At 38.0% G+C, this 27,472-nt stretch overlaps 2 protein-coding genes across 10 annotated transcripts in view; one reads left to right on the top strand and one right to left on the bottom strand.

Annotated features, from left to right (window-relative positions):
• UPRT (uracil phosphoribosyltransferase homolog) overlaps nucleotides 1-2,398 on the bottom strand; it is a 35,520-nt gene extending 33,122 nt beyond the window's left edge. For 6 of the 9 annotated variants that reach the window (XM_057312606.1, XM_026487194.4, XM_044379807.3 and 3 more), the window contains exon 1: nucleotides 1,828-2,394. In XM_057312606.1, coding sequence (XP_057168589.1) covers nucleotides 1,828-2,198 — 371 coding nt within the window. In that variant the 5' untranslated portion in view covers nucleotides 2,199-2,394. Of the gene's footprint in view, nucleotides 1-1,827 lie in introns of all 9 variants that reach the window. The other 3 variants (XM_026487195.4, XM_057312623.1, XM_057312609.1) reach the window with 3 other exon arrangements.
• ABCB7 (ATP binding cassette subfamily B member 7) overlaps nucleotides 1,811-27,472 on the top strand; it is a 217,620-nt gene continuing 191,958 nt past the window's right edge. Inside the window, exon 1 of the mRNA XM_048213375.2 lies at nucleotides 1,811-2,188. The gene's annotated coding sequence lies outside the window, so the exon portion shown is untranslated. The remainder of the gene's footprint in view (nucleotides 2,189-27,472) is intronic.

Genomic DNA, 27,472 nt, shown 5'->3' with positions numbered 1-27,472 from the left:
GAACCATGAGAGACTGTGGACTCTGGGAAACAAACTGAGGGCTTCAGAGGGGAGGGGTGTGGGGGATTGGGATAGGCCAGTGATGGGTATTAAGGAGGGCACATATTGCCAGGTGCACTCGGTGTTACACGCAAATAATGAATCATGGAACATTGCCTCAAAAACTGGGGATGTACTGTATGTTGACTAATACAACAAAATAAAAATTATAAATAAATAAATAAATACACATAATGAATAATACTTCCCAAATAGTTTCTGATGGTTCACCAAGGCCCTGAAACCCATCTACGTGTGCAGTGGCGTCCAAGACTCAAGGTAAGTAACTCCTGATATACACAAACAAGAATCATCATCCTCTTTTCTTTGTTCTACAGATGTGTTTCATTTCAGCTTCCCCTACTGCAAATATCAGACCTATGCCTCCTACTTCTTAAGATCACTATTTCCACCTATTGTATCATATGACCACAGTAGTTTTCAATATTGATTCATTACATCTAATAGGTGAGACAACACTGATACACAGATAACAACATACAAAACAGAAAGTGAATCTCGCATTTAAAAAGCCAGGGAAGAGCAGTAAGGAAGTATGATTAAAGGAAAGCTTCTTGACAGAAGTGGACATTTAACGCTGGGTTTGATCTTGAAGAATAGGTAGGATATGAAAATGCAGAGGAGTAAAGGAAGGAGTAAAGAGAATTTCAGAGGACAGCAGAATCAGGGATGTTTCAGAATACTTCTTAGGAACCACGAAGAGAGGCCTTAATGTCAAGGTCAGGATCCTGGACTTCAATTGATAGGCTTTAAGATGCCAAGGAAGGCTGATGAGGAGGGTAGTTACCTAATCAAAGCTCTATATTAAGATTGTTCAGTAATGTGTGGGAGTATGTGGAAGGCAGAAAAACTGAAGGCAAGGAAACAAATTGGGAGCCTATTAACAATAGTATGAAGAAAAAGTTACTACAGTATGATTTAGAGAATGTCATCTTTACCCAGCAGCCATTTTAAAAGATTAAGCCACCCACTGAAAAACGAGTGCTTTGACATGCAGTAGCTACTCATTTAAGGTGCTGCCAATACAGAAACCAGCTTAGTTAATCATGGTACGTATTTCCCTTGAAAAACCCCACCTACAACATGAGTTTTGAGATCTCCTCAAGATAGCATTTTAACATTACTTTTTTGGCTATCTTGATTTGTGGGATTAGGAGGGGCGCCAAAGATTCCTTTAGCTTCCCTTTGCTCCATTAACTCTACAGGAGACATTAAAGTTTCTGCAACTTTACAAATATGAATCCTGGGAAGAGTTGAATGATAAGCTTCCACGTAACCAACAAAACCGAAACTCCAAGACTAAAAGACCTTAGGGAAAATGACACATTTGCAGTAGCAAACAGCAAACGGTTAGAGAACTTGTTGAGCACAACAGAATTCCCTTGAAATTGCTTTATTTCTATTTGTAAGCCTGAGGTGATCTGTGGTAGAGCATAACCTTGGGTAGCAACCATTTCTGGGTTATAGACCAGCACTGGACAGATAGCGTAGGCGCGTTTACAGCCAGGAACCGCTGAGGATTAGTATTCGCTCAGAAGACACACAGACGGAGCCCGGGATTTAGAGGGCCATGCTGAACACAGGAACTAGGAAAGACAGGGTTGGAGGCCTGAGTCACGTGACACCCTGCCCTGCCCTATCTCCACAGTTTCCCAGAGCCAAAAACTTTAGCCCGCAGCCCTTTTACTCTCAATCCCTGCCCCATATCCCCTACCCCCCGCCTTGTGACACCCTCCACGTCCCTTTCCCCTTCTGATCTCGGCTCACTTGTCCCGGATGATGGTCTGCAGCTCCCGGATCTGATCATTCATAGGCAGCAGTTTAAGCTGCGTCCCGATCTGCTGGGAGACTTCGCGGTCCCCCAGGAGGGATTCGCCGGTTGATGCGTCACAGTTGCCACTGCCACCGCTGCTCTCGGAGTTGAGGCCGGCCACGCCGCACGCCTGAGGCTCCAGCTCAGCCGGTACGCTAGAAGGAGCATGGCCTGCGAGGACAGTCGGCTTGGACTTGGAGGCGCTGTTTCCCCCGGCTTGGTCTGAGATCAGGTCGCCAGGTCTCAGCGGCTCGGAGCTTGGAGTAGACACAGAGTTTGCTTTCTGGTCGTGACAAGGCGTGGAGTCCGAACACCGTAAGTCCATGGCCAAACACCAGGCCCCGGGCCGTCCCTGCAGCTACCGACCCCTAAGGCTAAATCAGAGCAGAAGGAAGGGGCCGAAACTCATTAGCTCTCCCGTTCGCCCCGGACGCTAACAAACTCTTCACCTGGATTGCCCCTCTCACCCCTAGGACTCCGGAGGTCCCCCTTGGCGCGTTACGTCCCTGCCCCGCCCACACCGGACGTCCGGCCTGCCTAGATACTATTGGCTTCTCGCCCTGTCACTCTCCAGCGAAATGCTTGTAACCCTTGGAGTCCCCCGCTGCGTGGGTTCCCACAGGTTAGCCGGGCGGACGGGTTGAGGCCAGGGATGGTTGGTTGCAGGGTCTTCCGGGAGCCCTTAGGGGTTCTGCATGCAAAACTTTGGGTGCGTGGTACAGCCAGGAAAATCTAGGGGTGGAGAGTGATAAAAGGATTACATATATAAGGCCCACTGGTTTTAGACTTGTGTCTTGGCAGAGAGATTATACTTCAATAACTGCATCTTCAGTTAGTGTGTCTGTGTAACCAAAAGGGGAAGTAAAAAATGCCTGGTAAGCTGCTGAAGAGCCCGCCGTCTACTAGACTGTTTTACAAACTGCAGCTTCCCAAGTGTGCTTGACCACTAGACTTTTCCTTGTCTTTATTCGTTGAGACCTACACTGAACGGTTACCATGGGGATTCTGACAGCATTTCAGATCCACGACCGCTTTGTTTATTTTAAGTACTTGGAAAGACACTTTTTGATTCTTTTGAGAAAGAATGTCTAGGCAGCAGTACTTTTCAACACCAGTGTGTATTAGCACAATTGGAGAGCTTGTTAAAATGCAGGTTCTCATGGCCTACCTTTTAGATTCTGATCCAGTAGATCTGAGAAAGGATGAAAGAATCTTTGTTTTTAACAAGCAACCCAGCAATTATGATATTTTTGTAATGGCACGCTGTAAGAAAGTGATTTACAGGCTTCCTTTTTAAAGAGCTGTAACGTGAAAGTAAGAAACCTGCGAATTCTGCTAAAAAAAATATTGAGCAGCATTTAACACGTCCCTTTCCCTCTCTGGACTTGCCTTTCCCCATCAATAAGTGAGATGCATTAGCTATTTGACTCCTAAATGTTCTTCCAATTTTGACATTCAATAATTCTATCTTGCCTTCCAAAAAACCAATTCTTAAAATTCCCTTTTCCACAGAGGCACATAAGCAACACATGAGAGATTCAGAGTAACATGAGTAGCAGATACCAGGAATATCCAGGCCTTTGGTGGGACTTGAACCTTGATCTGGCTCTCTGTTTTCGATTTGTTTGTTTGTTTGTTGTTTTTGTATTGGTATTAATGGTATTTTTATTCCTTTGTTTCACTCCTATTTTCCCTGCTTTGTTCCTGACCCTCTAGGTCAGTACACCATTAGCTATAATTATAGAGAGTTTAAATTTGATTGGATGATAAGAATTGCAGCCTAGAATTGTAATCCCAGTCACTTCTGAAAGCTTGTGCATTTTTCCACCTAGTACTGAATGTAGTTCAAAGGGTCCCTGGGTTTAAAAAACAAATCTGGCTATTTAGTCAATGGACACGCTAAAGGAAAACACTGTAGTACAGTACTGTTTCATTACCAGTAATTTAAGGGAAGTGATAAATTTAAAATGGTGTCATGAGATATTCCAGGACTAAAACTGTACTGTAGTCATTTTTGTCTAGTTTCTAAATGGCTTTGTTCTCAATGCCACAGAATATGAATTAGGACGGTACAATTGCTAATGTGTCTTGTGTTTTCACTCTTACAGGAAATATCCATACATACACTTACCTATATGAACCAATAATCGTTAGCAAATCTATGTATCTAGTTATTTAAGATGCTATTAAAGCACAATTCATTAATGAGTAATCATAATAACACCTAAAATTTGGTGCTTTGTAATTTACAAAACGCTTCTATACATTCTCTCATTTATTTTCAAAAAAAAGCTTGCATCTGTCCACAATAGCTAAATTGTGGAAGGAGCCAAGATGCCCTTCAACAGATGAATGGATTAAGAAGTTGTGGTCCATATATATACAATGGAATATTATTCAGCTATCAAAAAGAATGATTTCTCAACATTTGCTGCAACATGGACGGCACTGGAGGAGATAATGCTAAGTGAAATAAGTCAAGCAGAGAAAGCCAATTATCATATGGTTTCTCTCATCTATGGAACATAAGAACTAGGAAGATCGGTAGGGGAAGAAAGGAATAAAGAAAGGGGGGCTAATCAGAAGGGGGAATGAAGCATGAGAGACTATGGACTCTGAGAAACAAACTGAGGGCTTCAGAGGGGAGGGGGATAGGGGAATGGGATAGGCTGGTGATGGGTAGTAAGGAGGGCACGTATTGCATGGTGCACTGGGTGTTATACGCAACTAATGAATGATCGAACTTTACATCAAAAACCAGGGATGTACTGTATGGTGACTAACATAATATAATAAAAAAATATTTTTAAAAAAAGCTTGCAGTTTACCAAGCGCCCTTTAGCGATCTTATCTGTGTGATTCTTTTTCCTAAAGTGACTTGCCCAAGGTCACACAACCAAAAAGAAGCAGAGCCAAGACAGAAACCCCAGTCTTTTGACTTCAAATGCAGCCTTCTTCACACAAACCGACAGAACCATGAAATCATTCAGGTAACAAATACTACTTGAGCCCTTACTCTTTGCCAGGCATTTTGCTATGTGCTAGAACAGATACATAGAGAAATGAGTGAAGATCTTGAAATTCTCCGTGGTGGTAGAGGTCATGGATAGTATGGGTCTTTGAAAACCAAAAGACAATATTAAGCAGCATGGAAACCTAAACCAAAAATGCTAATAACAGAACTGACAAATTTGAATTTAGCTCTCTTGCTCACTTTTTTATGGAGGCATGAAGCCAGATAAAGCAAAAGCTGGAAAATTCTCCTGTAGTAATTGAGATGACTGTAAACTTCATCTTAGGTTGTGAGCTCTAAATTTGATATAATCCCTAAAAATTATGGGAAGCAACAAACCAATTGCTTGTATCAATAGAAATCCTTCACATACATCTACGTAGTACCTTTAGAAAGCACTTATATATAGGTTATCTCGTTCAACGTTGTGGAGTATTAAGGCTCAGTATTATCATTCCTGTTTTATTATCACACCTGTTTTACAGGTGAGAAAAGTGAGACTTAGGGAACTAATTTAGAGTTACATCATGAGTAGTAGAGTTGGGAGAAGGCAAAAGAGAATTCATATTAATATAAACTCTTATTTTCTACGCAGCATGCTTTAGTTACCTCACTTAAGTCTTTCAACAACCTTAGGAGGTAGGCTGTATTTGTTATCTATTTGTTATCTGTTATTTTACTGATAACAAAACAAATGTAATGAAATTAACTTGACGCTGTCACACAGGTAGTAAGTGCAGGAGCAGAGATTTTTTTTTTAAGATTTTATTTATTTGTCAGAGAGAGAGGAAGAGAGCACAAGCAGGGAGAGCGGCAGGCAGAGGGAGAAGCAGGCTCCCTGCTGAGCAGGGAGCCCAGTGTGGGGCTGGATCCCAGGACCCTGGTATCATGACCTGAGCTAAGACAGACGATTAACCAACTGAGTCACCCAGGTGTCCCATGGCAGCAATCTAAATGGGGTGACCAAAAAACCCTCATGAGATTTAAGAACAAAGACCTGAAGGAGGAAAGGAAGGAATTTATGAAGATAACTAAGGGAAGTGCTCCTGGCGAGAGAATAACAAGTGCAAAGATTCCAAGGTACAAGTGAGGTTGGTGTGTTAGGAGCAGAGTAAGAATGGAGCAGAATGAGGGGCCACAGTAATATCAGATGAGGTCAGAGTAAACTGAGAATGGGATGTGCAGATTTTACGGAGCCTTTTTGGCCATTGTACGAGCATAAACTCTCTCTGAGATGAGTAGATAACAGATAGTTTTAAGCAGAGAAGTGATGTGATGATTTAGGTTTTAACAGGATCACTCTGGCATGTTAGGAGATAGAAAGGAGAAGAACCACGTGGAGTCTAGATGCAAGGAGACCAATTAGGAAGCTACTGCAACAATCCAGGGAAAAGATCATAGTAGCTTGGACCTGGCTGGAGGGGTTGAGAAGTGGGGAAATCATGAAATATGTTAAGAATAAAGCCTATGATATTTGCCAGGAGATTGGATGTGGACTGAGAAAGAAAGAAGTCAAGAATGGCTCCAAGATTTCTGACCAGAGCAACGGGGAAATTAGAATTTGTATTTACTGAGAGAGCGAAGACTGTGAAAAAGCAGGTTTTAGGATGAGGCACATCAATAGTTCAATTTTGGACATGTCAAGTTTGAGATGCCTGTTAGATATCCAAGTGGAGATGTTAACTAGGAAGTTGGTTAAATGACACAAATTTAGAGGGAAAGGTTCTTTCAGATGTAAATTTGAGAGTCATCGGTGTATAGTTGATACTTAAAGCCATGAGACTGGGTGAAATCAAGGGAGTGGATTAGAAAAAAAAAAGAAGAGGTTTAGTCAGAACTTTGAAAAATTCACTTCTGGCATGGCAGTGTGAGTTGCTCTGCTAACCTGCTCTCCAGTGAAAATAGTAAAAATTATTTTAAAAAATGTTCAAGTCTGGAAATGTTCCTAAGAGCAAACAGCACATAAAGAAACATCTAACCAAGAAAATCTACAAAAATTAAGAAACAAATACTAGAGTTTGTGGTATGTGAATCAAGACTGCTTTTTCTCTCTCCACTTCCCACCTCAGCAAACTGGGCACTCCACTCCAGACTGTTGCAGCTGAGAATACATGACTCCCTCTCACCCCAGTTCCCAACTGGAAGGCATTTTCCTCAGGAGAAGTAGGATTTCTCATCCTGCCCCCACCTACCGATTGTTAGGGCCAAGTCTTAGACAATCATGTTCAAGAGGTAGGGACTCCCTTCTGTACAACATCCATGATGACATAGAGGCTCTACCTTGGGCATGACACACGGAGTCTTGGAGCTTTGATAGCTCTTCCCCTGACATCAAGAGACGTAAGCTGACTACTGTCAGACTACTGACACCCATCCACTGAGCATCAGCTCCTAGAGCGAGTGTGTCACTCAGGGAAGCTCACCGTTGTCCCCACTACTGGCTTCACAGCCCCAGCTCAGAGATTTTGGCATGGGGAGAGAGGAGCAGAAGCAGGCTGTAAAACAGCGCTCAATCTTTTCCCCAAGGAATTGACTTCATTTGCAACAGAGCATACAGATGTTTAAACCTAAGAACGCTCTCAAAAACAATGGAGATTGTGGTAAGGGGATTTGGGAGGAAATGTGTGGATCTAATGAAGATACAGCATAGAATACAGGCTAGCAAGTATGCTGGAGAGAACTGGGGAATAAGACAGCTGGCAGGAGCTCACCTGGATTTAAGAAACAAATCATACACCGATCTCAGAAACTGTTCCTTCAGAGAAGCCACAATTTGATTAAATTAGTTTGTGGTAGAATTTATGCCCCAGGCATTGTTGTAAACAATAGGAGCTCAACAGCTGGATGTGGTCAGGGAAAAAGTGGCAGAGAACTCTACCAGAACTACTGTTATCCTAAGGTGATTGTGACGTACCCAAAGCTGTGCTTCCCTGAGGAGCACAATCAGAGACTTAATACTAGAGTCTCGGGGAGGAAACGTATTTTATTAAAAACACCTCAGCCAGTCTCTAAACAAGGAAATAAGGAAATAACAGTAATAAGTCAGGGAAGGGGTAATAGTACCCAGAGTTGCTATATTACCTAAAATGTCCATTTTCCAACAAAAAAAATTGCAAGTCATGCAAAAACAAAAAACAAAACAACAAAACAAAAACAAAAACAAAACAAAACAAAACAAAAAACAGGAAAATATGACCTAAACACTGGGGGAAAAAAACAGGCAACAAAAACTGCCTGTGAGAGTGACCAGATATTAAATTAAGCAGATACGAGTTAGAAGTAGCCATAATAAATATATGCACAGAACTGAACTAAAACTTGATTAAATAAAGAAGAATATGATGACTATGTTGCATCAAATAGAGAATGTCAATAAAGAGATAGAAAATTTCTGGGGCACCTGGGTGGCTCAGTCGGTTAAGTGTCTGCCTTTGGCTCAGGTCATGATCCTGGGGTCCTGGGATCGAGTCCCGCATTGGGCTCCCTGCTCGGTGTGGAGCCTGCTTCTCCCTCTCCCACTGCTCCTCCCCACCCCACCCCACTTGTTCTCTCTCTCAAATAAATAAATTTTTTTTAAAAAATTTCTTTTTTAATAATATTTTTTATTATATTATGTTAGTCACCATGCAGTACATCCCTAGTTTTTGATGTAAAGTTCCATGATTCATTAGTTGCATATAACACCCAGTGCACCATGCAATACGTTTAAAAAAACATAAGATTTCTGAGGTTGAAAAGTGCAATGACTAAAAATATACAAGTCATTATAAAGGTTCAACAGTACATTCAAACTAGAAGAAAAAAGGAATTAATGAACTTGAAGAGATGTTGATAGAGATTGTGCATGCTGAACAACAGAGGGGGGAAAAATGAAGAAAACTGAACAGAGCCTCAGAGTAGTGTGGGGCACCACTGAGCACACCAATATACACATAACGAGAGTGCAAGAAGGAGAGGAGAGATGGGGGAAAAACTTAAAGAATGGCTGAAAATTCAAATTTACTAAAAAGAAAAAACAATAATCTACACATCCAGAAAACTCAACAAATTCCAAGTAGGAGAAATGCAAAGAGACCCACAAACAGATATATCATAGTAAGAATGCTGAACGTTAAAGACAAGGAGAAAATCTTGAAATCAGCAAGAGGAAAACCACCTGTCACTTATAGGGAAATGTCAGTAAGATTAACAGCTAACTTCTCAGCAGAAACAATGAGGGCCTGAATCTTCATATTTATTTGTTATATGTTTTATGCTTTGGAGTAAGTTATTCCATAAATTTGGGGCTGCAACAAAGAACTGCTGATGAGACCCATTCATCATTATCTCATATTAATACCAAACATAAGATTATCTTCCTTATAGAAAGACTCTTTCATATGTAGACATATTTTCTGTTTTTGCACTTGGCCTAATACAGTACTGAAGTCATACCTCTGCACTTTTTTATACTTCAACCTAAGGAAACAAATCTACATTCTATGTCTATGTCATGAAACCTTAGCTTCAACTTTTCCAATATAATTAATACGGAACTCCATTCAGAGGCAAATGAAATGGTCTGTTTGGTAGGGGAATCAATTAGAAGGCAGAAAGGCCTTTCAAAAACTCTTAAGTAAAACGTCAACCTCTTGTGCCATAATATCTAGGGCTTTATTGTGAACTCTCTTTATTTTGTAATAAGACTCCCTTTTTTGTGGTGCTCAATACCTTAACCAAAAGTTTATAAGACACCACTCATGGCTTTCAAAAATGTCTCTCGAATTCTCCAATGGCTTCTGAATCAGGTCCTTACAGGCCAAGGTCACCATCTCCTAATTCTATTTTGAAAATCTTTATTTCTTCCCCTCTAGGTGAAAGTTACCCTCAGTAGATTATTCTCAGATGGTCAGACAGAATACATTAATATTTATATCTAAACTAGTCCTTAAGTGTTACTCAAAACCTTAACAAATGAATATCCTTTCCAATGTATGGCTTTATCTCAAAAACAAATCATTCCTCTGCAATGCAGAAGATACCATTCCATGCAATATCACTTTTATCCTCAATATTTCCTGGCCCCTAAGATTCATACCACAACCTCCGTGTAGACTTCAGGGAATTATCCAGCCAAACTCAGCCTCTCTGGTAATCATTATCATTGTTATCGCCCATATCTGATTAAAGAAAGAAGTTATTCATGGTTTGGATTATTTAGAATTCCTACTTCAACATCGCTGTCTTAAGGACCTTGTGGTATGGAACAGTTAGAGACCTAAAATAAAGCCCTGGAAACTGAATACCCATACCTATGTATACCTGTTCAGAGCTGTTGTTTTTTTGGATGTTTTTGTTTTTGTTTTTGTTTTTGTTTTTGTTTTGCAAATCACCCACCACTGATTCTTCACCTAAACTTTCTGAGAATTCACCAGAGCAACAAGGTAAAGAAATAAATATTTCTTACCTGATCCCTGCAGCTGATAAATTGGAGACACTGGTATTTTTTACCAACCAGTATGATTCATAGTCAATGTGATTACAGAGTATAACATACTCGACCTCCAGGGGAAAATCCATGGTGAGAGTTAATATCAATGACTAGAGTAAGCTCCCTTTCAAACGAGGCAGATTGAAACCCATGTTTTTTAAAAAACGAACTAGTTAATTGATTAGTTAATTGATTAATTAATTCAATTTCCTATATACCATGTTCCAGGCATTATGTCAAGTACTATGGATACAGGATAAATAAGAGAATTTCAATTCATAAAGAGATCAAGGTTTAATGAGGGAGGAAGACAGCAACAATACAACATGCTCTAAAAGAGATTTGAACAAGGAAGGGGGCCTCTAACTGTGCCTAAAGTTTCACCAAGGATGTGATATTTGAGCTAGGCTTTAAAGGAGGAGTAGTATATGCCAGGTAGAAGAGGGATGAAGGGATGGCTGAAGAAGGGACAAACATTAAGGGAAGATGGAAAATGCATGTGCAAAGGCATGAAAACCTGAAATGAATGGTGAGATTAGTGGATGTTGAACAGATTACTATGTCTGGAATGTGTAATGTTTTGGGGTGAATGACAGGATAGGAGTATGTCCATGTACATTGGAATTCAGTTATAAAAGATTTTTTGGCCCTCAGGCAAGCCTATCTTGCCTGACCACTGACCCCCTTCTGCTCCAATTCATGACTATTTTTTCCATTTGTTCACCTATCTACCCCTCTGTTTCTTAGATCAATTTAACTCTCCAAATTTACTAAAGTGAGTTTCTTTCCCCATGCCTGTTTCAACCAGCTTTGCCCTCTGGTTCTTAATCAGTTAAATACTTATCTCTGGGTTTATAATTTCTAAATGTAATGCTTCATAATCCCCCTGTATTCCCTGGCAAACTGAGCCCCCAACTCCTGTTTACATAGAGACTGACACTGTAACAACTGCACTGTAAACCTGTATTCAGGCAACTCTTCTACAAATGCCTACTACCCATGCAAGCCTAGAACTTCCTCTTAGGGCATTCACATTATTTCCTGTTACTTTGGTAAGAGTGCAATTATAAACACATGCTTTCTTTTACTGGCTCCCTATTCTAAACTGAATGCAATCCAAATTGTACCAGCTGATACTCAAAGCACATTATACCTCCCCAAAGCTTGTTTCTAGTTTATATTTCAGAACTCCTTACTAGAACTTCATGTTTCTGTAAGACCTGCTTACTGTTCCCCACATAAATTGTGTTATTTTCCCATTTATGTACTGAGTTTATAACATTCCTTCTTCCTATCACAATTCTGCTCCTTCATCTACTTGAATCCTACCCATCCTTCAAGGTGCAATTAAATTTCTGGTTCCTAATCTCCTATTTGGATACAACCTCTTCCTCCTCAAAGTTCATACAAATTCTTATGAATACCTTGCTTGTGAAATAGTCACAAACTACTCAGTGCCTATTTGAGTACATATATTTGTCCCCTACTAAATTGCAAGTTCTCTAATAGCTGGGACCCTATTTTATTCAGCTTTCCATCTACCATAAAAAGCTAATATCATTAATCTGTTATTTAGATCTCTGTTAGACTTATGCTTAAATATTTAATTTTTTATTGAAGCTATTATAAATCCTGTGGTGTTTTAAATTTGGAAATATGATTGATCTTTGTATATTGACCATATATTCTGCAACTTTGCTATGCTCACTTATTAGTTCTAGGAGGCTTTTCCCCCAGTAGATTCCTTGAGATTCTAAATAGAAAAGCATGTCGTATGCCAATGAGGGCTGTTGTATTTCTTCCTTTTAAATCTGTGTGCTTTTAATTTCCTTTATTTTTGCTTTAATGCACAGAGTAGGAATTCCATTCCTGCACTGGATAGAAGAGATGAGGGAAAACATACTTGCTTTCTCATGAGCACCTACCATTTTGCTGGGTTTATTACCAATGTCACAGCCTACACAATGTCACAGCATAAAAGGATTTTAGATATGACCAAGTCTAACTTACAGATTTTGCATGTTGGGTCCTCTAACCCTATGTGCTGTGTGTGCTCGTTTTTCTCAACCCATTCTTTTTAAAATCCATGTTTTACTACTGTAGGAGAGAATAAGTATAAACAGCTTTAATTAAATCGTACTTATAAAAATTTTTTCTTACACCTCACTTCATGCTTTTGGTATTATTGATCTTTAAAAATTAAATGATCTTTGATAATGGATCTATTTTGTGTTGCCTTACTAAGACCAAATACCCCTGTCAAACCATTCTTTATTTTTTCCTTTTATGAAATTCTTATCTTTAATTAAAACTGTTTTACACATTTAAAAAAATTACAGATTACATTACAGATTAAAAAGAAAAAGATTTTAAAGAAATGATTAGAGGAACTAAGCACAGAGGTAGAAATCCATTTACATAATATTTCATAGCAAGTTAGAAGCAGAATAATGAATAGAGTTCAAGTTTCCTGACACTTGAGTCAACGTTAATCCCATGGTCTGTGGTGGTTTTTCTGATTCTTCTTATATAGTCCATAAGTTAACCCAAGAACCTTTGTGAGAAGAACAACACAACCTATAATTAATCTCTAACAGCAGGCTGGCTGCCCAGGGCAATGTACTGCTGATGGTAAGATTTCGACAGATGGTTTTCTCAATTCCTTTCCAAACTCCAGCTAGATGATAAATGAATCATGTCTTTCTCACTATACTGATAGGATTGCTGCTATTTCCACTGGCCTCCCTGTGCTCAGTCTAGGTTTACTAGTGGAAAGAAAAAGGAATACTTAGAGATTTGGGCCTGGGACTTGGACTCTTAACTTGTTTCCAGGTCAAAGGAAAAGAGAACACATTCTGGTTAAGAAGAGCTCTCTGATATACAGGTTTCTTTATAAACAAACCATCTCCTGAGGCCTGTAGTTGTTGTGAGAAAGGGCAAGGAGTGACCAACTCTGATCAGTCTCAAGCACCAAATTCAATTCAATTCAATTCAAAACAGTCTCTTCAATGTTCCAGGCAGTGGGATACTTCCTGGGATACAACAATCAATAAAGACATTGTTTCTATGGACTCTGAGAAACAAACTGAGGGCTTCAGAGGGGAGGGGGTGGGGGAATGGGATAGGCTGGTGATGGGTAGTGAGGAGGGCACGTATTGCATGGTACACTGGGTGTTATACGCAACTAATGAATCATCGAACTTTACATCAAAAACCAGGGATGCTGGTTTATAGTATGTTTATAGTATGCTGACTAACATAATATAATAAAAAAAATTTTTAATAAAATAAAAAAAAATAAAAAATAAAAAGGAACGGACTACCAAAAAAAAAAAAAAGACATTGTTTCTGTCTTATAGAAGCTTACAGCCTAGTAAAGTTCACTGCCATGAACACAAATTAGTTTGATGCAAGTAAATTTGGAACAGTGCTAAAAAAAAAAAAAAATCCCAGGTAGTGTTTTGTGACAGTAGAAAAGGAAAAACGGTTACTTTCTAGTGAGGCACGTAGGATTAGCTTCATAAAAATAATTACATTTGAGTTAGACTCTGAAAGTTAGGAATTTAATGACTAGAGGACAAGTACAAAAGTGGGGGACAAAGGCCAAGAGGTGTGAAATGTACTGACTTAGTTCCAAACAAGAATTATAGGATTGGATGATGGGTAGAGGGATCTTATAGAAGATGAATCAGAAAGCCAGATTGTGGAAAACTTGAAAAGCCATGTTGAGTGTTTGGACTTAAAATATGCAGGCATATTTTTGAGAAAAAGAATGATGTGATTCAAACTGTTTCAAAAGAGTAATTCTGACAGCAATGTGGAGCTTATAGCAAAAGGTAACAACGCTAGAAACAGGGAGAGGCTATTGCAGTAGTTCATATGAGAGATGGTAATGGTCTTCACTAGGACAATGGCAAAAGAGATGGAAGAAATAAGCTAGATCAAAAAGATACTCTGGGAGTGCCTGCGTGGCTCAGTCGGTTAAGTGTCTAACTCCTGATTTCAGCTCAGGTCATGATCTCATGGGTTGTGAGATCAAGCCCCACAGTGAGCTCTGCACTCAGTGGGGAGTCTGCTTGAGATCCTCTCCCTCTGCTCCTCCCCCACCCACCCTAGCTTTCTCTCTCTGAAATTAATAAATAAAAATCTTTTTAAAAAAGATACTCTGAAAGTGGAATAGATGGAATAGGCAAATTACTCTAGTGTTGCTGGTGAGGAAGATGAAGGAGCCAAGGCATTTCATTTGTACGACTAGAGTAATGATTATTTAGAGTAGGAAATAAAGAAACAATAAATAAATAAAGTGGGAAATGAGGAGAACCAGGTTTGAGAGGTGGAGAGATGATAGAAATTTTGAATTTGAGGTACCTATGGTATATGCAGGTGGAAATTATTTGGTTAGCTGATAGATCTAGAAGTCTGAAGCTGAGAAGAAAAACCTACGCTGGAAGTCAAGATTTGAGAATCATTGAAACATGACAGCTGAAGTCATTTTATGACATCAGCCACAAAAAGGATAAAATGAGAAAAAGAAGAGAACCAAGAGTGCAATCTTCAATAATTCCATAATGGTCCAAAATTAGGATCTGGACTTATCCTTCTATATATGCAGAGATATGTGTAAATTAATGGGAAAGAAGACTGAATTGGGAATTTTGCCACATTTTGCCACAAGCATTACTTACTCTTAAAAAGGAAAAACAGAAAGAAAAAAAGAATTCTATTAATGAAAAACACTATAAAATTTTTGAAAAGAAAAAAAATTCTGTATCACCATTAATATACAAAGCTATTTTTATTTCTCAATGTTTCTTTCCAGTCTCTATTCACATATTTATAAAAACACGCTTACATAGCTGTCATTGAAGTTCATGTACTAATTTTGCCCTTTATTAAAATTTAGTTTTCCATTTTATTTTATTTATTTAAAGTTTTATTTAAATTACAGTTAGTTAACATACAGTGTTATATTAGTTTCAGGTGTATAACACAGTGATTCAACAATTCCATACATCACCCTGTGCTCATCACGACAAGTGCACTGTTTAATCCCCATCACCTATTTAACCCATCCCCTCACCCACCTCCCTTCTGGTAACCATCAGTTTGTTCTCTTTAGTTAAGAGTCTGCTTTTTCCTTTGCTTCTTTTTTTCCCCTTTGTACGTTTGTTCTTTCTTTTTTTTTTTTTTAAGATTTTATTTATTTATTTGACAGAGAGAGAGACAGCCAGCGAGAGAGGGAACACAAGCAGGGGGAGTGGGAGAGGAAGAAGCAGGCTCACAGCAGAGGAGCCTGATGTGGGGCTCGATCCCATAATGCCGGGATCACGCCCTGAGCCGAAGGCAGACGCTTAACCGCTGTGCCACCCAGGCGCCCCTGTACGTTTGTTCTGTTTCTTAATTTCCACATATGAGTGAAATCATATGGTATTCGTCTTTCTCTGAGTGACTTATTTTGCTTAGCATTACAGTCTCTAGCTCCATGTCATTGCAAATGGCAAGATTTCATTCTTTTTTAATGGCTGAATAATATTCCATTGTGTATATATATACCACTTTTTTATCCATTCATCAATTGATGGACATGTGGGTTGTTTCTATAATTTGGCTATTATAAATAATGCTGCTATAAACATAGGGGTGCATGTGTCCCTTTGAATTAGCATTTTTGTATTCTTTGGGTAAATACCCAATAATGTGATTGCTGGATCATTTAACTTTTTGAGAAACCTCCATACTGTTTTCCACAGTGGCTGCACGACTTTGCATTTTCACCAACAGTGCAAGAGGGTTCCTTTTACTCCACAACCTTGCCAACACCTGTGGTTTCTTGTTTTGTTGATTTTAGCCATTCTGACAGGTGTGAGGTGATATCTCATTACAGTTTTGATTTGCATTTCCCTGATGGTAAGTGAGGATGAGCATCTTTTCGTTTATGTGTTGGCCACCTGTATATCTTCTTTGGAGAAATGTCTGTTTATATCTTCTGCCCATTTTTAAATTGGATTATTCATTTTTTGGGTGTTGAGTTTTATAATTTCATTACATATTTTGGATGCTAATCCTTTATCATATATGTTATTTGCAAATGTCTTCTCCCATTCCATAGGTTTGCTTTTTTTCCCTTAACCTTATTAATAATCTGTCTCCAGAATCACACTATAGAATAATTTATTTCATGAACTTTCCATGATATGTGAATATTTTTTCATTTTTATATGTACTATATTTATTATTTAAAAAACAGAAAACAATATTAGAGAACTATTATACTTTTAGTAATAGACTAATCAAAAAATTGATGGATCAGCTGTTTCCATTTTTAAAAATTTTTCTCCACATAAATATACTGTATCTACTATTTTTTAATTTAGCCTTTCCCTTTAGTATTATATTCCAGGCATTTTAACATGTCATTGACATGTCTGTGAACCTTTACCTTTGTGATTTCATCTGCTACTTCAAACCTTAGAGAATTATAATCTCTGGATTTTTTTTAGTTTCAATCAAATAAAATGTCTCTTCCAGTTTCTGATCTCCTATCATCCTTGACCTTTGCTTTAAACATTGCTTGTTGTAGATAAACCTCAAGGTAGATCTTACTTTTAAGCCTGGAGCCCGTGTTTATCTCCTACATATAAAAGGATCAGATGAGGGGCAATAATATTTAATTTATGAGGATTTATGAGAGAAGATTACAGAAATTGAAACTGAATTAGCTTTTTGGGTGAGAAGTTTGAGGAATTTTAAATAGAAGACTTCAAATAGATGAAAGGAAAGATAGGATTGAGAAACTGTTCTCCATTTCTGTTGAGAGTGAAAAGAAATGCATTAGAGAGTTTTGGTTTGGAAATATAGAATTGATATCCAGCTATCAGAATAAATAGAGTACTATTTTTTCAAATATTTTATTTATTTATTTATTTGAGAGAGAGAGAAAGAGAGAGCGAGCAGGGGGAGGGGGAGAAGGAGAGAGAGAATCCCAAGCAGACTGAGCCCAGCGCAGAGCCCAATGAAGGGCTCAATCCCATGACCCTGAGACCATGACTCAAGCAAAAACCAAGTCAGCAGCTTAACCGACTGAGCCACCCAGGTGCCCCTAGAGTGCTATTATAAAGAAAGACTGAAAAAAATTAAGTTGATCTTGACTTGATTGCAAAGTTACAGGCTACATAACGATGGTTTTAAAATGTGGATACCATTTTGCAGTTTATAAAACAATTCCCCCTAATTATTTCATTTGATCCTCACAGCGAGCTTGTGAGGTAGGCATTATATGCACTTAAAGGTGAGGAAGTTGAGAATGAGTTACTGAGTTTCAAATAAGTTACCAAATACTACAGTTTGATCTTTTTTTTTTTTTTTGTAAAGAAAGCATCTTTCACAGGTTTATTGGTCCATTACTTTAAGTTTTTAAATTGAGGAAAAGAAACCTTTTAAATTTATAAGCTAATCGTTTATCCAGCAATACAAATTCTTTTGTTTACCTCAAACTGTAATACTAATTTCATAAACAATGGACAGAATTTTTTTATACACAGATATATGAAAAAAAAGTGTACAAAAACCTCGTGCCAGCATCAAAAATGCAACAAAAACTTTCTTTTTCTTTTTACAGTCTCTGGGTTCCATAACAAAGAAAAAAAATGTGACATTCTTTTTAAAGTTTGGTAGCTCCATGAAACAGAGACTTTGACCTGGAAATAAATTACTTTCTTGTCTACACACATTCTTGAGGACTTCCCCCCCCCACAGCCTTTGATTTGTCTTATTGGTAGCATGGAGAGAAGAGAACACATTTACATGGAGAACTTTATCAATACCTCAGGGCTTTCTTTTCTGTTAAAATTTGAAATGTAAAGAATGGTTTCTAAAAATAAGAAATACAGTCCATCCTTTATACATGACCTAAACAAAAGTTTTGAATCTCTTTTTCAACAGTTAAAATACAAGTTAGAAAGTTTGCTGGCAGTTTATTTTATGGGACGATATCAGATGCACATCATCTCTCGATGCATTCCCAATGCACAGACATCAAGGGATCAGGCACACAGGCGTACAATGGACAGGGTATCTGATGGACAGGATCAAAACTTCAGGAGTGTCCCAGTGAACGGTGCTGATTGTGAAGAGCTGGTGGTTTGTTGTATTTGAGTCATATAGAAACATTCTGTATAGTTAGCACTTGAAAATCAACAAACTCAGACTTTAAAAAAAAATGCCACAGACTGTTGAAAGCCTAACTCTACTTTTTGAGAATTGTCAACACCTATTAATATGCCTTATTCTTCAACTTGTGTGTTTTAGATTCTGGATAGAAAGAGTTTTTAGAAACGTAATTGGTTGTTCAGCTTAATACTAGAGGTCTAATATAGCCCATCCTCAGCCCTCTTAAAGAAACAGGAAAGTGAGGTTTATAATTAGGGCTCCGAAAGATAAGTGTTGCTATTGTCAAATATTTTTGATAATGTAAGGAAACACAGAGATCACTAAACCATTTTCGTTTGTTTGTTTTAAAGTGTGAAAGGTTAACTTAGTGCCTTTTGGCACACTCTTGATTGTAGAGGATATATGGTATCAGCGTCAACAAATCACAGAGATACAAAGAACTCTAGATTATGACAATATTAGTGGTTTACCCCAGTTCTGCAGAACAGCTTTTAAAAAGATAATTGTGGAGCCCTGGGGGCGGAGGGGGGGCTCACAGCAACGTGTTTCAGATAGAAATTCTCCACAGGTTGAAATGCCAAAAACCTAAAACCTATTGTGTTGCCTCACATACTTTAGTCCATTTTAGCAGAGCTTTCCTTATTAAAGCCAGTGACTGAGTATTACACATGCACCTCCCCTGGCTGTGCTGCCCCCTCATCAGGTGATCCTGGGCTCCCCGTGGGCCAGGTCAGAGCAGGTAACACCTGTCAACACCCCTGCTCCACAGGTTGTTCATAGTCTCAGACCAGCCCTGCAGTCACAATGATACTGGAAGGACAAAAGGGGGATGGCTTTTTCCCCAGTGAGGAAATGGGGAAGGGGAAGTAGGTTGCAAAGAAAATGTGACTCAGTGTGATAAAAGGACACCTGTGTCAGCTGGGCCTTTGTGGAACAGTTTGATCTTTTAACAGCTTTATTGAGATATAATTCACATATATAAAATTAACCTATTTAAGGTGTACAATTCAATGCATTTTAGTTTATTTATAGAGTTGTGCAACCATAATCAATTTTAGAACATTTTATCACCCCAGTAAGAAAACCCTATTCCCATTAACAGCCACTCCACCATTTACCCCTAAACTTCCCAGTTTTATGCAAAATCTGCATTCTGTCTCTATAAATGTCCTTGTTCTGGGCATTTGATATAAATAGAACCATATAACGTATGTTCTTTTGGATTTTTTTCATTTAGCATAATGTTTTCAAGGTTCATCCATATTGTGACATGAATCAATACTTCATCCCTTTTTTAAAAAAGATTTTATTTATTTATTTGACAGACAGAGAGAGAGAGTGCGCACAAGCAGAGGGAGAGGCAGAGGGAGAAGCAGGCTCATCACTGAGCAGAGAGCCCGATGTGGGACTCAATCCCGGGACCCTGGGATCATGACCTGAGCTGAAGGCAGACACTTAACTGACTGAGCCACCCAGGCACCCCAACTTCATCCCTTTTTATAGACAAATATTATTCCATTGTATGGATATGGATATTTTGTTTATCCTGTCATCAGTTCATGGACATTTGAGTGGTTGACACTCATAGACTATTTTGGCTATTTTGGCTACTAGGAATAGAGTAAAATTTAATAAATGCTACTATGAACAATCATGTGCATGTTTTTGTGTGGACACATGTCTTCATTCACAACTTGGTCTTGAACCTATTTTTTATCAGAGGCAAAATTCTAAAAGGGTCCTCAGGATCCCTACCCCATACTTTACATGCCCTATATAATCACTTCTCCTTGAGTGTGGACAGAATTTGTGAATATAATGGGATATCACTCTCTTGATTTAGATAGGTTATATTGCAAAGGTGAAGGAAATTGCAAACGTATTAAGGTCCTTAATCACTTGACTTTAAATTAATCAAAAGGGAGATTATTCCAAGTGGGCTTCACATAACCAAGCAAATCCTTTATAAGAGGATCCAGGCTTTTCCTAAAAGAAAGATTCAAAGTAAAAGGATGACCAAGGGTACAAGCCCTGCAAGAAATATTAAAGGGAGTAGAAAGGAAAGACCAAAATTGACACAGACTAGAAAGGAACAGAGAAAATTTCCAGAAACGATGACAAAACAAGTAATAAAATGGCACTAAATTCATCTATAACAGTGATTACTCTGAATGCAAATGGACTAAATGCTTCAATCAAAAGACAGAGGGTGTCAGAATGGATAAAAATGATATCCATCAATATGCTGCCTACAAGAGACTCATTTTAGACCTAAAGACACCTGCAGATTGAAAGTGAGGGGATGGAGAAATGTTTACCATGGAAATGGAAGTCAAAAGAAAACCAGAGTAGCAATACTTCTATCACACAAACTAGTTTTTAATCCAAAGACTGTAACAAGAGATGAAGAAGGGCACTATATCATAAAAAGGGGGTCCATCCAACAAGAAGGTCTAATAATTGTTAATGCTTATGTACCCCAAAGGGGAGCACCCTTAATAACACTTAATAGCAAACATAAAGGAAGACATAATAACAAACATATTATTGATAATAATACAATAATAGCAGGGGACTTTAACACCCCACTTACGCCTATGGACAGACCATCTAAGCAGAAAATTAACAAGAAAACAATGGCTTTAAGTGACACATTGGACCAGATGGACTTAACAGATACATTCAGAACATTTCATCCTAAAAGAGCAGAATACGCATTCTTTTCAAGTGCACGTGGGACATTCTCCAGAACAGATCCCATACTAGGTCACAAATCAGCCCTCAACAAGTACAAAAAGACTGAGATTATACCATGCATCTTTTCCAACTACAATGGGATGAAACAAAGTCGACCACAAGAAAAAATCTGGAAAGACCACAAATACATGGAGGTTAAACAACATGCTATTAAACAATGAATGGGTCAACCAGGAAACCAAAGAGGAAATTAAAAAAAATACATGAAAATGAAAATGAAAGCACCATAAACCAAAACTTTTGGGACACAGCAAAAGCAGTCCCAAGAGGGAAGTATATAGCAAAAGAGGCCTACCTCAAGAAGCAAGAAAAGTCCCAAATAAAAAATCTAACCTTACTCCAAAAGGAGTTAGAAAAAAAACAATAAATGAAGCCTAAAGCCAGCAAAATAAGGGAAAATAATAAAGATTAGAGCAAAAATAAATGATACAGAAACCAAAAAAATAAAAAACAATAGAACAGAACAATGACCAGGTGGTAATTCTTTGAAAACATTAATAAAATTGGTAAACCTCTAGCCAGACTTATCAAAAAGAAAAATGACCCAAATAAATAAAATCAGAAATGAAGGAGATCATAACCAACACCACAGAAATACAAACAAGTATAAAAGAGTATTATGAAAAATTATATGCCAACAAACTGGTCAATCTGAAAGAAATGGATAAATTCCTAGAAACATATAAACTACCAAAACTGAAACAGAAAGAAATAGAAAACTTGAACAGACCCATAATCAGCAAAGAAAGTGAATCAGGAATCAAAAAAATCTCCAACAGAAGTCCATGGTCAGACGGCTTCACAGGGAATTCTACCAAACATTTAGAGAAGAGTTAATACCTATTCTTAAACTATTCCAAAAAATAGAAAAGGAATGGAAACTTCCAAACTCATTCTCTGATGCCCACATTACCCTGATTCCAAAACCAGACAATGACTCCACTAAAAAAAAAAGAACTACAGGCCAATATCTCTGATAAACATGAATGTAAAAATTCTCAATAAAATACTAGCAAATCAAATCCAACAGTCCATTAAAAGAATCCTTCACCACAGTCAAGTGGGATTCATTCCTGGGCTGCAGGGTTGGTTAAATATTCACAAATCAATCACCATGATACACCACATTAATAAAAGAAAGGAAAAGAACCACGTTATCCTTCCAATAGATGCAGAAAAAGCATTTGACAAAGTACAACATCCTTTTATGATAAAAACCCTCCACAAAGTAGGGTTATGGGAACACACCTCAATATCATGAAGGCCATATACAAAAGACCCACAGCTAATATCATCCTCAATGGGGAGCAACCAAGAGCTTCTCCTCTATGGTCAGGAGTAAGAAAGGGATGTCCACTCTCACCACCTTTATTTAACATAGTACTGGAAGTCCTAGTCTCAGCAATTGAACAACACAAGGAAATAAAAGACATCCAAATCTGCAAGGAAGAAGTCAAGCTCTCACTATTTTCAGATAACATCATACTTTATGTAGAAAATCCAAAAGATTCCACCAAAAAATTACTAGAACTGATACACGAATTCAGTAGTCACAGAATACAGAATACAAAATCAATGTAGAGAAATCTGTTGCATTTCTCTACACCAGTAATGAAGCAGCATAAAGAGACATCAAGGAATTGATCCCATTTACAATTGCGCCCAAAACAATAAGATACCTAGGAATAAACCTAACCAAAGAGATAAAAGATCTATATTCTGAAAACTAGAAAACACTGATGAAATAAATTGAAGATGACACAAAGAAAGGGAAAAACATTCCATGCCATTGGATTGGAAGAACAAATACTGTTAAAATGTCTATACTACCCAAGGCCATCTACACATTCAATGCAATCCCTATCAAAGTACCACCAGGATTTTTCACAGAGCTAGAATAAAGGATCCTAAAATTTGTATGGAACCACAAAAGACCCCAAAGAGCCAAAGATATCTTGAAAAAGAAAAGCAGAGCTAGAGGCATCAAAATTCTGGACTTCAAGTTATATTACAGAGCTGTAGTCATCAAGACAGTATGGTAATGGTACAAAAACAAACACACTGACAAACAGAACAGAATAGAAAACCCTGAAATGGACGCATAACTATATGGTCAACTAATCTTCACCAAGCCAGAAACAATATCCAATGATGAAAGACAGTTTCTTCAACTAATGGTGTTGGAAAAACTGGAGATCAACAAGCAAAAGCATGAAACTGGGTCACTTTGTTATACCATATACAAAAATAAATTCAAAATGGATGAAAGACCTAGATCTGAGACAGGAAACCATCAAAATCCTAGAGGAGAACACAGGCAGTAACCTCTTTGACATTGGCTGTCACAACTTCTTGGTAGTTATGTCTCCTGAGGCAAAGGAAATAAAAGCAAAAATAAACTATTGGGACTTTACAAAAATAAAAAGCTTTTCTGCACAGAGAAGGAAACAATCAATAAAACTAAATGGCAACATATGGAATGGGAAAAGATATTTGCAAATAATATATCTGATAAAATGTTAGTATCCAAAATATATAAAGAAACTATAAAACTCAACACCCAAAAAACAAATAATCCAGTTACAAAATGGGCAGAAGACATGAATAGAAATTTTTCCAAAGAAGACATCCAGATGGCTAACAGACACAGAAGAAGATGCTCAACATCACTCATCATCAGGGAAATACAAATCAAAACTACAATGAGATATTACCTCACACCAGTTAGAATGGCTAAATTTAACAACATAGGGAACAACAGGTGTTGGCAAGGATGTGGGAAATGGGGAACTCTTTTATACTGTCGGTGGGAATGCAAACTGGTGCAGCCACTGTGTAGAACATTATGCAGGTTCCTCAAAAATTTAAATATAGAACTACCCTATGATCCAGCAATTGCATCCAAGGTGTTTACACAAAGGATACAAAAATCCTGATGTGAAGAGATACATGCACCCTGATGTTTATAGCAGCATTATCAACTATAGCCAAAGTATGGAATGAGCCCCAATATCCATTGACTGATGAATGGATAAAGAAGATGTAGCTTATATACACAATGGAATATATTTCTAAGCCATCAAAAGAATGAAATGTTGCCATTTGAAACAACATGGATGGAGCTAGAGAGTAAAATGCTAAGTGAAATCAGTCAGTCAGAGTAAGACAAATACCATGTAATTTCACTCATGTGTTTAATTTAAGAAATGAAACAAACGAACACAGGGAAAAAGAGAAAGACAAAGCACGAAACAGACTTAAGTATAGAGAAAAATCTGATGTTGCTGGGAGGGACGTGAGCATGGGGATGGGTTCAGTAGGTGATGGGTATGGAAGAGGGCAGTTGTGATGAGCACTGGGTGTTGTATATAAGTGATGAATCACTAAATTCTACACCTGATACCAATATTACACTGCATGTTAACTAACTGGAATTTAAATAAAAACTTGGGGAAAATAACTAATCCTTTACATGAGTTAAAAAAAATTAAATAGATAGCTATAAATAAAACAGTCCATGGTATAGTAATAAGGAGCATGGGCTTTTGAGTCAGACCCTCTGGATTTGAGTATCAGCTCTCCCACTTCCAAGCTATGTATCCTTGGGCAACCCCTAAGCTTCCTTTTCCTCATTTGAAAAGTAAGTGTTATTTTAGAACCTACTCTGTATGTGCTTTTGAGAGTACAAAATTAGTTGATATGAGTTAAAGCACCCAGTTCAGTGCTTAGAAAAAAATAAATGTTCAATAAATGTTCCCCTCAAAAAAGGGGGAAAAAGTGATAAACATAATTTTATTATGTCAACTATTTATTTTATGATGTATTCTTTCGAAATCCTAATAGTGATGCATGTGGATATGTGTGAGTGTGTGTATACATACATTCACACACATGTATATGGTATGTATATACATATGTGATATACATACATATATCTCTTTGTGTTCTGCTTTACTCAACACTATTTCATATATACTCTTCCATATCAACACAAGTCCATATACTTTTCATGTAATTTTTGAAGTTTTTCATCGAACTGCTTTTTGAAGGTTTGGGATTTTTTTTCAAAAGTTGCTAATAACACTGATAAACATCTTTAGGCAATTTGCTTTACATACTCCAAATACATAGACAAGTTGGATAAAAATTACAACAACAACAACAGATTACAACAACACCCTCCCCGCCCAGTTTTGAAATTGCATAGTTGAGTTTGAAGGCAAACAAAGAAACTCTCTAGGGGTCCTGAACAAAGAGGAAACTCAAAGTCAGAACAACAAACAGCATTGAAGCGCATGACCCATAGAGGAATCAGATATACATGTAAGACAAAATCTGGGGTATTTCTTCTTTTTTTTTTTTTTAAAGATTTCATTTATTTATTTGAGAGCGAGCGAGCGAGTGAGAGAGTGAGCAAGGGGAGCAGCAGAGGAGTAGGGAGAGGGACAGGCAGAGTCTATGCTGAGCATGGAGCCCAACACAGGGCTTGATCTCACAACCCTGAGATCATGACCTGAGCCGAAATCAAGAATTGGACGCTTAACTGGCTGTGCCACCCAGGTGCCCCTTTTTCTTTTCTTTTTAAAATTAAGATATAAGGTAAAATCATCATTTTGGTGTACAGTTCTCCAAGTTTTAATATATGCGTATAGTAGGTGTAGTCAAACCCTTCCTCCACCTCCATTTGGCTGGAGTTTTAATGCCCTGCTGCAGTGGGTGATAGGCTACAGACCCAGTTTTTTTTTTTTTTAAAGATTTTATTTATTTATTTGACAGAGATAGAGACAGCCAGCGAGAGAGGGAACACAAGCAGGGGGAGTGGGAGAGGAAGAAGCAGGCTCATAGTGGAGGAGCCTGACGTGGGGCTCGATCCCATAATGCCGGGATCACGCCCTGAGCCGAAGGCAGACGCTTAACCACTGTGCCACCCAGGCGCCCCTACAGACCCAGTTTTTGTGGTAAGCTGGAATTGGGCTTCCCGAAATAAGAAGTACTACAAGAACTCTGACTGCTGGCCTACAAATGTGTGCTTATGAACAGGACACCCATTCTCAGCTGTGGGGTCTCCATGAAAGAAATGCACTGGAAAACAAAAGCTAAAAAAACAGACTGGTCCCAAACTGGTAAATTCTATAGGGATACTACAGAAGCAAACACAAAACTGTTTCATAGCGACACCTCTACAACCTAGCATATTTGCACAACTCATGGGGAAGACAACTCTCTCTAAATAAGAGATCATAACAAAAAATTACAAAGCAAAGAGGAATCTTACCACCAAAACCAAAACCAAATAAAACAACCCAGAATGTGTAATAACAGGAGAATTTTGTCCCAAAGGAAATCTAATTGAATAATCTATCAACTTAGAGCTTGATAATCACTTGAAGTATTATACAGAAATTAGAATGAAATAAACATATTTTCAGACATCCCAAGTCTCAAAGTTTACTACATATAGAACTTCAGTAAAGGGACCACAAAGGATGCATTCCAACAAGACTGAAATTGAAACCAGATAAAGACTGTGATGTAAGTAAGCAATGTTGAACAAAGAAATCAGCAAATAGGGGCGCCTGGGTGGCTCAGTTGTTGGGCGTCTGCCTTCGGCTCAGGGCGTGATCCTGGTGTTATGGGATCGAGCCCCACATCAGGCTCTTCTGCTATGAGCCTGCTTCTTCCTCTCCCACTCCCCCTGCTTGTGTTCCCTCTCTCGCTGGCTGTCTCTATCTCTGTCGAATAAATAAATAAAATCTTTAAAAAAAAAAAAAAGAAAGAAAGAAATCAGCAAATAACGTTGAAAAATTCAGGTAAGTAACTGACTGTAAGAAGTATCATGATAATAATTAATTTGATAAAGTTTATAGAATTAAAATCTAAGGTACTACAGCATGGAAGATAGAAGGGGAAAGTTGAGAGTTCTAACATTCTTGTCATTTTGGGGAGAAGGCTAGAAATGTTAACTTTAGACTGTTAGAAAAATGTATAGTAACATATATCTTAAAAATTGTAAGTGTGATCTCTGAACAAATGTAAATAACATCCATAACTTTCACACCAGTAGGGGGAAAAGCTTAATCAATCTATCTGAAGGCAGAAAAGAAGGGAAAAAGAAGTAAACAAAAACTATGGCAAAAATGAAATACAAAATAATACAATAGAAGCCCAAATGTATTTATAATTAATATAT

The sequence above is a fragment of the Ursus arctos genome, chromosome X (genome assembly GCF_023065955.2).
Source record: "Ursus arctos isolate Adak ecotype North America chromosome X, UrsArc2.0, whole genome shotgun sequence".
Lineage (NCBI taxonomy): Eukaryota > Metazoa > Chordata > Mammalia > Carnivora > Ursidae > Ursus > Ursus arctos.
The sequence above is the reverse complement of the archived record's forward strand: the minus strand, read 5'-3'. Positions and strand labels throughout refer to the sequence as shown.